The sequence below is a fragment of the Psammomys obesus genome, unplaced genomic scaffold (genome assembly GCF_907164565.1).
Source record: "Psammomys obesus unplaced genomic scaffold, mPsaObe1.curated_primary_1811, whole genome shotgun sequence".
Lineage (NCBI taxonomy): Eukaryota > Metazoa > Chordata > Mammalia > Rodentia > Muridae > Psammomys > Psammomys obesus.
Genome location: NW_026590062.1, coordinates 29,696,655 through 29,707,619, shown reverse-complemented (window position 1 = coordinate 29,707,619; position 10,965 = coordinate 29,696,655). Strand labels below are relative to the sequence as shown.

At 46.2% G+C, this 10,965-nt stretch overlaps 2 protein-coding genes across 2 annotated transcripts; both read left to right on the top strand.

Annotated features, from left to right (window-relative positions):
- Nucleotides 1-14: 14 nt before the first annotated feature.
- Fut11 (fucosyltransferase 11) lies at nt 15-8,135 on the top strand. Its single transcript, XM_055606271.1, has 3 exons — nt 15-751; nt 836-1,461; nt 3,036-8,135. Exons 1-3 carry the CDS (start codon nt 44-46, stop codon nt 3,181-3,183), a joined length of 1,482 nt encoding a protein of 493 aa, XP_055462246.1. The 5' UTR covers nt 15-43; the 3' UTR covers nt 3,184-8,135.
- Chchd1 (coiled-coil-helix-coiled-coil-helix domain containing 1) lies at nt 7,991-9,185 on the top strand. Its single transcript, XM_055606272.1, has 3 exons — nt 7,991-8,188; nt 8,285-8,403; nt 8,890-9,185. The coding sequence occupies exons 1-3, from the start codon at nt 8,065-8,067 to the stop codon at nt 9,001-9,003; spliced, it is 357 nt and encodes a 118-aa protein (XP_055462247.1). The 5' UTR covers nt 7,991-8,064; the 3' UTR covers nt 9,004-9,185.
- The last annotated feature ends 1,780 nt before the right edge of the window (nt 9,186-10,965 follow it).

Below are 10,965 nucleotides of genomic sequence, written 5' to 3'. Positions count from 1 at the left end.
ACAGGGCGGGGTTTCGTGGTGTCCGAGTGGGTCCGGTGAGAACATGGCTGCTCGCTGCACCGAGACCGTGCTAGCCGCCCTGGGGGTGCTCAGTGTCTATGCGGCCAGTAGCCCGGAATCCCAGGCTGCGGGGAAGACGGGTAGGGAGGCAGAGTGGGAGGAGCCGTGGGACGGCACGGTTTTCCGGCCGCCGGCTGCGCTAGGCGCAGTGGGGGTGGCGCACGGGCCGGAGTCCTCGCCGCCAGGGAACGCGGAAACGGCGGACCTACCGGTGCTGCTATGGTGGAGCCCAGGTCTGTTTCCGCACTTCCCAGGCGACTCGGAGCGCATTGAATGTGGGCATGGCGCGTGCGTGGCGTCCCGGGACCGACGGGTGCGCGCCGACCCGCGGACGCGCGCATTGCTCTTTTACGGCACCGACTTTCGGGCGGCTGACGCGCCCCTACCGCGCCTAGCGCACCAGAGCTGGGCGCTCCTGCACGAGGAGTCGCCGCTCAACAACTTCCTGCTGAGCCACGGCCCGGGCATCCGCCTCTTCAACCTCACGGCCACCTTCAGCCGGCACTCGGACTACCCACTGCCGCTGCAATGGCTGCCCGGAGCCTTCTATTTGCGCCGCCCTGCGCCTCCGCTGCGGGAGCGCGCCGAGTGGCGGCGCCGCGGCTACGCGCCGTTGCTCTACTTGCAGTCCCACTGCGACGTGCCCGCAGACCGGGACCGCTACGTACGGGAGCTCATGCGCTACATCTCGGTGGGTGAGAGAGTGGCGTGCCGGGAAGGGGGTGGGCTGGGCGAACGCGTCACCTTGCTGACCGCGGTGCTCTGCCTCGCTTAGGTGGATTCCTATGGTAAGTGCCTGCAGAACCGCGAGCTGCCCACCGAACGGTTACAGGACACAGCCACGGCCACCACCGAGGATCCAGAACTCTTGGCCTTTTTGTCCCGCTATAAGTTTCATTTGGCCTTGGAAAATGCCATTTGCAATGATTACATGACAGAAAAACTGTGGCGCCCCATGCATCTGGGTGCTGTGCCTGTTTATCGTGGATCACCTTCTGTGAGGGACTGGATGCCCAATAACCACTCCATCATCTTAATCGATGACTTTGAGTCCCCTCAAAAGCTAGCGGAGTTTATTGACTTTCTGGACAAGAATGATGAAGAGTATATGAAATACCTGGCATATAAGCAACCTGGGGGCATCACCAACCAGTTTCTTCTGGACAATCTGGAGTACAGGGAGTGGGGAGTGAATGATCCCATGTTGCCTAACTACCTCAATGGCTTTGAGTGTTTCGTCTGCGACCATGAACTGGCTCGGCTGAATGCCGAGAAAGCGCATGCATCCTCCCCTGGGGACATTCCTTTCCCTGAGCCTCACATTGCCCAGACCTCACACATGAACTGTCCAGTGCCTGCTCCTGGCTTTGGCAAAGTCGAAGAGATTCCTGAGAATGACAGGTAAAGATGAATTCTGGCTGTGCTAGAGATTAAGTCCGGGGCCTCCTACATGCCAAGAGAATACTTTTCCACCCAGTCAAACACCTCAGCTCATTCAGAGCATTTTGAAAGAACCCCCTCCCTGCATTTATCAACTAATCAGACATACTAGAGTGTCACTCTGTAGACCCAGGCTGACCTCAAGCTTGTGATCCTCCTGTCTCAGCCTCCAAAGTGCTGAGATTACAAGAGTCAGCCACCGTACCCCTGAAAAGCATTTACATATTTTTTTGTGTGAAGTCAGAGCCTTGAGTGTGCTACGCATGCACTCTACCATTGAGCTACGTCCCCAGCCGTCCTTTCATTTCTATATGTCCTGATTTAGTTCATATCCTGATTTATTCTCTCTAGACAGAAATGAATGCTTTCAATAGATGTCTCATTGGTGGTCAGTGTAGGGGAAGGGGAAATGAGTTGAAAGCGGAAAGGTGTGCATGGGAGATGGAATGGGAAAACATTGAAACCACATGCAACAAGCTGCCACAATTGATTTGAAAAGGGATCACTAGAATAGCTCGGAGAAAGGGACTGCCAACAGTGGATGGGCCCAGAGGGCTGCTTACAGTGGGGTCTTTCACTAAGAATTTATCAGTTTATGCTTAACACACACTTACTAGAAGAAAAGCTAAAGCATTAAGGAAATAGCCAGGGATGGTAGTACATACCTGTAATTCTAATGCTAAAGAGACCGAGGCAGGAGAATCTGGAGTTTTAAGGTCATAATCAGCCTTATACACTGAATTTGAGACCGGCCTGGGCTGTTTGATACTCCTGTCCCTCTAACAAAAGAAAATTCAGGTTACGCCTTTTTTTTTAAGTTTTATTTATTATTTATACAACATTCTGCCTGTACACCAGATCTCACTCTAGATGGTTGTGAGCCACCATGTGGTTGCTGGGAATTGAACTCAGGACCTCTGGCAGAGCAGGGCGTGTTCTTAACCTCTGAGCCATCTCCCCAGCCCCAGGGTTATGCCTTTTCTCTACACTACATGTCACTGCACCTTTATTTAGATTTTTAAATAACGGTGAAGGTTAGCACCTTCTGAAAGGCTCCCTTGCTTTCCTCTAGAATAGTACCATGCTCAGGACCCTTCTGCAACCCTTTGCACTTACTCCACATTTGAGAGCTCGAGGCAAGTCAGCAGTGTCAGCTACTTAGGTGTACTATGATGTCTTCATGTTTATGACCTACTTCCTGTTCCTTGGTCTAGTATTAGTTTTACTCCATATCTCCTTTCCTTCACAGAAGAGCCCTGTCCTAGCCAGAGGCCACAGTGCTTAGTGTTTTGTTGTTTTTTTCCCCAAGCCAGGGTTTCTCTATGTAGCTTTGGCTGTTCTGGAACTCTCTCTGTAGACCATGCTGGCCTGGAACTCAGAGATCCTCCTGCCACTGCCTCCTACGTGCTGGGATTAAAGGTGTGTGCCACCACTGTGGGACCTATTTATAGTTTCTTTGGAAGCACTTGAAGAAGGTAGAGTCTGTTGCTGCTGTGGCTCCCCAGTTTACCACCAGTCCTGTTTTGTCATTTCAGCTGGAAGGAAATGTGGCTACAAGATTATTGGCAAGGTCTCTATCAGGGGGAAGCTCTCACCACCATGATCCACAACAATGAAACCCAGCAGAGGAAATTTTGGGACTATGTACATCAGATCTTCATGGAAAGGAATAAAAATCTCTAATTTCCCTTGCACAGTAGCCTTTAGCTTGGAAGACTTAAGGAGACGGCTTTACCATTGCACCTAAGGCACATCCACTGCCCACCTTTAGTGGATGTTGTCCACTCTGGAGTGATGTGTTTGCTGATTCTGCTCTGCACCGGGGATGGAGTGCTAGGCAAGTACTCCCACCTCTCTACCCGAAGGGAGTGGAGCCAGTATCTCAGCTGTAGTAAGAGAGCTTCTCCTTAAAGAGAGACAGAAGCCAGAAGCAGCCATTTCACTCAAGCACACTTCTCATAGCTGTAGCCATTTCATCATTTCAAATATGGGCAGGATGGGTCAGGTTACGAACTAAAGCTTCCATTATTTAGTACCTGTAAATAGTGTTCATTCCTCATTTTACTTTTCTTATCAGTTATAATACTGGTGAAGAGGCAAAGCGGGGGTGGGGTAGGGCAGGTTATTCTGCTTCTCTGCTTCTCTTTCTTTTGAGATTGGTCTCACTGCAAGGCCCAGGCCACCCTCCAGCTCCTGGGCCTAACTGACCATACTTGCCCTCGGCTTTTAAGTAGCTGGGGCTACAGGTGTACAGCACTATGCCCAGCCCTGTACCCTTACTGTATTGAGTTTGTAATCCCACCACTAGGGGAGGCAGAGGCAGGCAGAGCTCTGAGTTCAAGGCCAGCATAGTCTACAAAGCGAGACCGGGACAGCCAAAGCTACACAGAGAAACCCTGTTTCAAAAAAACAAAAAACAAACAACAAAAAAAACCTTGCATTATCTTTAATATCAAATGTCTTTTATTTTAAATAGCTCTTTTTTGCTTGCTATCTCCCGTAAACGTTGGGAAGATGGACAAACATTTCCATCATTCTTACTGCTTGGTTTTCTTGTTTAGGGTATGTTCGGAATTCCTTCTCTCATGAACAGATTAATTAGCTAACATAACACTGATGTCAGTTCAGTGTATTGCAATATTCTAGGGCTGGATAGCTCCATTCAATTCATTACTCATATTTTCTTACATTCTTCCAGGCAACTGTATGGTGCTGAGTCACTGGTTTTTGTGATCCTGGGGAGGCAAGTTCTCTACCAGTTGAGTTATAGCTGATCCTAATACTGAGATTTCTTTCTTTTTTTTTTTTTTTTCATTAAAGCTAGCCCCAAATCCCCAATTCAAACAGATTGAAGAAGGCAAGGGATTTAAATCACCATTAAGTGGCTAGCTAAATGAAAACTTTAGGTTTGGGGCTGGTGAGATGGCTCCACTGTTAAGAGCATGGCTGCTCTTCCAGAGGGCACCCATCCACATAGCAGCAGACAACTAAATCAAATTCTAGGGGGGATTTGATCACTCTTGTGGCCTCCATAGGCACCAGGGAGAAATGTGCTGCACAGACATACATGTAGGTAAAACAACACCCATATATGTACACAACAACCACAACCATAGTTTTGGAGATGCAGACCAGCTGCATGCTGCTGTAGCTTGACCAGGACACAGGAGCTTTTGCTGGGGATATAGGAAAGAACACCATGGACCTTAGACCTATGCTTATTGTATTAGTTAATTTTCATTTGAAAAGTCAGCTTATCAGCATATCTGACTAAGCTACAGATAGCTGTGAATCTATATATAGATATGCATGCAGTGTTAGATGCTGTAAGCAGCCAGGCTTCATAGTGACATATAAGGATGTGACCAAGAACAGCTTTAACATACATGGAAGTAGATTGCTACAGTTTTTGTTTTTGTCTTCCCATCAGGTGTGTTTTGCTGGAGATGGATCCCAAGCCCTGTGCGTGCTAAGCATTTGCTCAGGCTCTGCCTCTGAGTTATGTCCCCCGACCTTTATTTTGTTCTTTAGTAAAAAAACGCCTTCATAGTAGCATGGAGATTGTTTAACCTGTTTTGTTTCTTGCAAAAAAGAGAGAAAGGTGTTTAAAAAACACCTTAGATATGTGGGTCCATGAGTGCTAGGCTGGCTTGGGCTACAATAGCACGACTGTCTCAAGAAAAGAAAAAACATAAAATTTTATAGTATAGATGGGCATGGTTGCACACTTTTAGTTTCAGTAGTCCAGCATTGGGAGGCAGAGGCAGGTGGATCTCTGTGAGTCTGAACATCATAGTATTCCAGACCAGCCAGAGCTATAAGGTGGGACACCCTGTTTCAATAAATAAATAAATAAATATAAACAAATACCATAGTACAAAAGAGTCATAGAAGACCCTGTTTCCGAGGGCATCGTCCATTTCAGTGCAGGTGACGATACCTATAGCAGAGTAGCCACTACAGAGTGCAAGCCTAGGTCAGAGCTCAGATGTCACCTTGCAATGAGAAACGTGATGGTTACACAGGATGTAGGGTCCTCTCCAATTCACCAGCTCGCTCCGTTAGCACTTTTATTCACAAAGTGAGCCGGCTGTTTATGAATGGTTCTTGTTGGTCAGGCTTCCAGGTTTCCTCAGTGCTTCCCAGACACTCTTTTATCCTTATCATTATGTAAACAATCAAAAGACCAGGACAAATCAGGTGCTTCATTTCCACAAGGGAAAGAGCTGTGAATAACCACAGAGTATTTACCAAAGAAAAAGCTTTACTTTCCATATGGGAAAAGCAGAGTGAAATTTTTCCGGTTTGGGGCTCAGCTGCAGCGTATACAGCAGCAAGCATTTACTGCAGGTTTGGAGAGAAGTTTCTGATATAGTCTTTTATGTACTACCAGAGTGGAGGGTAGGACACAAGGCTGATGGCAAGTGTTACTATTTTTTTTTATTTCCAGTTTCATCTTATATAATAAACCTTTTTTTTTTTTTACATAGTGTCTTCTACCTGGTTCCTTTTTTATTATACTTGTTTATTATGTGTGTGTGTGTGGTAGCTTGTATTATCCTGTGCATGTGTATGTCAGAAGACAACTTGGAAGAGTCAGTTTTCTTTCTACTATGTGGTTCTAGGGACTGAATTCACCCACTGAGTCATTTTGCTTGCCTCTATTTCCTTATTTTTTTGGGTTGAGGATGATAAAATTTGTGACTTGGAAAATAAAAAAACAAACCAAAACAGTGGTAAACATTTATCTACTATTTTTCCTTTTTTGTTTCATCATTTTTAGTTCATTTAAAGGAAAATGATTTTTTTTTTGTTGTTTGTTTCTTTGAAGCAGGGTCATGGTATGAACCCCTTGCTTACCTGATGCTCATTATGTAACTTAGGCAGGCTTCAGACTCCCAATTTCTTGGATCACAGGTGTATGCCACATTTGGCCTAACAATATTAATAATCAATGGTACAGGTAGAAATGAGCCCTTCGAAGTGGATGATGGAAACCAAATCTTAAGTAGAAGAGCCAGAGACACGACACCAAATTGTTGTTGAGACAGGGTTTCTCTATGTAGCCTTTGCGGTCCTGGACCCATTTGTAGACCAGGCTGGCCTTGAACTCGCAGAGATCTGCCTGCCTCCGCTTCCCAGAGTGCAGGAATCACAGGCGTGCGCCACCGTTTCTAGCCTCCAGAAACACTCATAAGCACGGAGCTACCTCTCCAGCCTGAGCCACTGTTTTAAAGTAGGTGTTGGGGTAGGTAAGGTCACAAACATTCAATTCACACTGTGACGGGTGTTGGTAGGGTGTGACAAGAGGCCACTCTTCGGTATGAACTGAGTGTTAATCCTGAGATTCCCCAGAAAAACCAACTCTACCATTTTGGGCCAAATTTCAAGTAAGCTTTTTAAATATTAAATACTGACCAAGAAATGGACTTTGGTGGGGGCCGTTTCCCACCGGACAGTGGCCTCAACCCAAGGCACGTGACTCAAGAAGAAAAGCCATCCATGTAGGTCATCAAGGGAGAATTCCAAACATCTGTGGAAAATAATTTCAACACAAGTGTACCCATGCAAGTACATCTTGCATGTAGACATTATATTAAAAACTACCTGATTGTTGGATTCCGCTTCCATTAGCATAAATGTTTTGGGAGTTCATTTGCAAATGCCATAGGAATCCGTAGCACAACCTCGGTTCTCTGTCATTTTTTTTTTTTTTTTCGAGGCAGGGTTTCTCTGTGTAGCCTTGGCCGTCCTAGACTCGTTTGTAGACCAGGCTGGCCTCGAACTCTGCTGGAATTACCGGTGTGTACCACCGTGCCCGGCTGGATTCGGTTTTTAAAAATAGCTGAAAGTCAAACAGTAAGTCTGATAAATCAGCCACAGCAGGAGGTCCATAAATGGGAATGATCTAAATGAATGTAATGACGTTAAGTGTTATGTACGTTATACATGTCATAACCCTCACCCCACAGTGCGGTCACGCCAAAGGAGTAAACAGCAGCTACACAGCAGTTTTAAGAGTAACCACTCTTTTGTTTAATATTTATTTTGTTTTCTCGCGACAGGGTTTTTCTGTATAATCTTGTCTGTCCTGGAACTCACACTGTAAACCAGGCTGGCCTTGAACTCACAGAGATCCTCTTTCCTCTGCCTCTCCAGTGCTGGGATTAAAGACGTGCCGCCACGCCCGGCAAAAGCAATCATTCTTACAGATTTGTTAAAACAAAAATCCTTTCCAACCCAACATCCTTAACTCCAGCCCCCGGGGTTCCGACGCCTTCACCAACGCAGCATTCACGTGGCCTCCACACGGAGACGCCAAACAAGTCGCAGCCTCGGACGTGGAGCCCACGCGTCCGCCCCCGACCCGAGCCGGCAAAGGGACGGCGCACACCCTAGAGCACGGTAACCTGGCCGCGGCTGCCGACCCGCCGGGGTTTGAGCCGACCCGCTCGGCGGAGTCAGGATCAGGAAAGCGCGCGCACAGCTGTCGGTGCACTCCTAGCGCGTTAGGGTCAGGAGGGGTCACGCACGCCGCGGAGGCTACTGGGAACGCTGTGCAAAATGGCGACTCCCAGTTTACGAGGCCGCCTGGCGCGATTGGGGAACCCGAAAAAACCTGTCCTGAAACCCAACAAGCCTCTTATCCTAGCTAACCGCGTCGGGAACCGACGCCGAGAGAAAGGCGGTGAGCACTCGGAGCGGGGGTGTCTGGGTAAGCGCGGGGCAGAGGTGTAAGGCAGGTCGGCGTGTTGCTGAAGGTTCTCCAGTTCTTCCCCTCCAGAGGCAACCTGTATCACGGAGATGTCGGTGATGATGGCTTGCTGGAAGCAGAATGAATTCAGCGACGAGGCGTGCAGGAAAGAGATCCAGGACTTCTTCGATTGTTCTTCCAGAGCACAGGTGACAGCTGGCTTCTGGAGTGCTTTCGTGGGAAGAGAAAGGGGAATACAGACAAATGCTTCACACGGTCTCGTGTGACCGTATGGAAAGAGCCTTTCATTCATCTGGGATTTTCGCACTCTGGCCAAAATGAGAAAAGCTAAGTTGTGACGATGGTTGAGCTTACTAATTTGTTAGCTAGATTAGTAGCTTCGGATGATACAATCATTTGTAGATCCCAAATCCTTTAAATGCCGTTTTTGTTCTTTTGGGTTCTCTTCCCCCCCCCCCCTCACTGTGTGTATAAATGCATGCATGTTTGAAGATGCAGGGGCACATTTGTGGGCACGAGTGCTGGTCAATGTCTAGAATTTTACTCCATTCCCTCTTCCACTTTGTTCTTTGAGGTAGGGTGTCTTGGGGTTTGGAGTATTAGAAAATGTATGGGTCTAGATCGGAGTAAATTGAAGAACTGTTACTATTTTTTTTTTTCTGTTGTATTTTCAGGAAGCCCGAAAGATGAGATCAATTAAGGAGACTCTGGGACAGTCTGACAGTTTACCTCCCCACAAAATGACCAGGTTGTTACAGAGATTTCCCAGCAAATCTCACCTCAGCTGAAAATGGAGAAACATTTTCAGTGAACTATCATTTCTGCACGCTATGCAGAGGCATGTTAAGGATGTTTGCATTTGCACTGCTGTTCATTTTTGAAGGGTAAATTGAGGCAAAATACTGAATTTTGCTCTTGTGAATGAATCATGTTCTGGATGCTGTCTTGAAATAAAACCCTCTAAAAAGAAGTTGGCTGTTACTTCTAATTAGCTACTCTTCGCCATACCTGACCCCCATCCTGAAAATGAACTTGGCCTGGCCTTGGCCTTTCCCAGCCTTAGGCTAGCACCCAACCACTGAGCTAACCCTTAACATCACTCACTCTCTTTCTCTTCTTTTTTTTTTTTTTTTTTCTTTTTTTTTGGTTTTTTGAGACATGGTCTCTCTGTGTAGCCTTGGCTGTCCTGGACTCACTTTTGTAGACCAGGCTAGCCTCAAACTCACAGAGATCCACCTACCTCTGCCTCTGCTAGGATTATAGATGTGCACCACAGAACCTGGCCAGCATACCCTTTCCTGAGATACATACTTTCCCCCTAGACCCTGGAAGCTCTTTAATTCCTGGTATGCTCTCTTTTCTTTTTTCCTTTCTTTTTGTTCTTTTGAGACAGGGATTCTCTATATAGCCCTGGTTGTCCTGAAACACTGTAGACCAGGCTGGCCTTGACCTCAGAGATCAGCATTCTTCTGCTTCACAAGTGCTGGGGTTAAAGTCATGCTCCACCACTTCCCAGACCAAATATGCTCGCTTTCTTTCTTTCTTTCTTTCTTTCTTTCTTTCTTTCTTTCTTTCTTTCTTTCTTTCTTTTTCTTTCTTTTTTTTCTCTTTCTTTCCTTCTTTCTCTCCCTTCTACCCTCCTTCTTCCCTCCCTCCTTCCCTCCCTTTTTCCTTTTTCCTTTCCTTTCCTTTCCTTCCAGCCTGTCTGGGATTGAAGGTGACCACCACCATGCCTGGCTCCAAATAGCCTCTTGATGAACAAGAATGGATGTCTTTTGTTGCCTTTCAAGTCCTTCATGCCATTTAGTGCTTCTCCTTTCAGATACATGAGGATTGGTGAAGTACCTGTGTATGCAGAGCTTTTTAATTTTTTATTATTTTATTTTATTTTTACCATAAACTGTATTCAGTGAGTGCGTGCTTCACAAATAGTATGTCCAAAGTACTTGCTGAAGAAAGTGCATAAACTGATAACCCAGAGGTTCTAAGATATGTTTTGTTTGATTTGTACAATTTTTAGGGGCTCAGAATTTGCTACTTTTGCAGAGGACTGACATTGGGTTCCATAGCAACAGTGATAGGTGTCTCACCAGGGGACCTGATGCCTTCAAGTATACTTACAAACAGATACACAAAATAAAAAGTTTCATTGGGTATGGCATACATGCCTTTTATCTCAGCACTTAGGAGGCAGGCAGGCAGATCTCTGAGCAAGGCCATAAAGATTCCCTGCCTCAAAAAACAAAAAAATTAGATCATTTTTAAAAAAAGTTGCTTAAGAAAAAAAGCCTGGTAGTGGAGAACACCTTTAATACGAGCACAAAGGAAGGCTGATTTCTGAGAGTTTGAGGCCAGCCTGGTCTACAGAGAGACTCTGAGGACAGCCTGCGTTATACAGAGAAGCTCTGTCACAAAAAGCCCCCAAAACAATTTAAAAAATTAAAAGCAAACATTACCAATGAATTAAATACTCTGCTCAGTCTTGCTTAATGAATAAATAAGCAGTACTATGTTGTAGAAAGGGGATATTAGACTCTTTAAGGTTTCTCTGCCCCCTGCTAGTTTCCAAATAATTGATATGAAGGGACTATAATTTCTAAGCTTTACAGCACTAGAGCTGGACAGATTTCAGCCCTCTAAGTTATCTTGTCTGCTTCCCATCCAAAAGAATACATAGCACCAGACCAATTCCTAACGGTACTGTGTTGTAAATAGTTCCGTGATGTGCATGCCTGTAATCCCAGCATTTA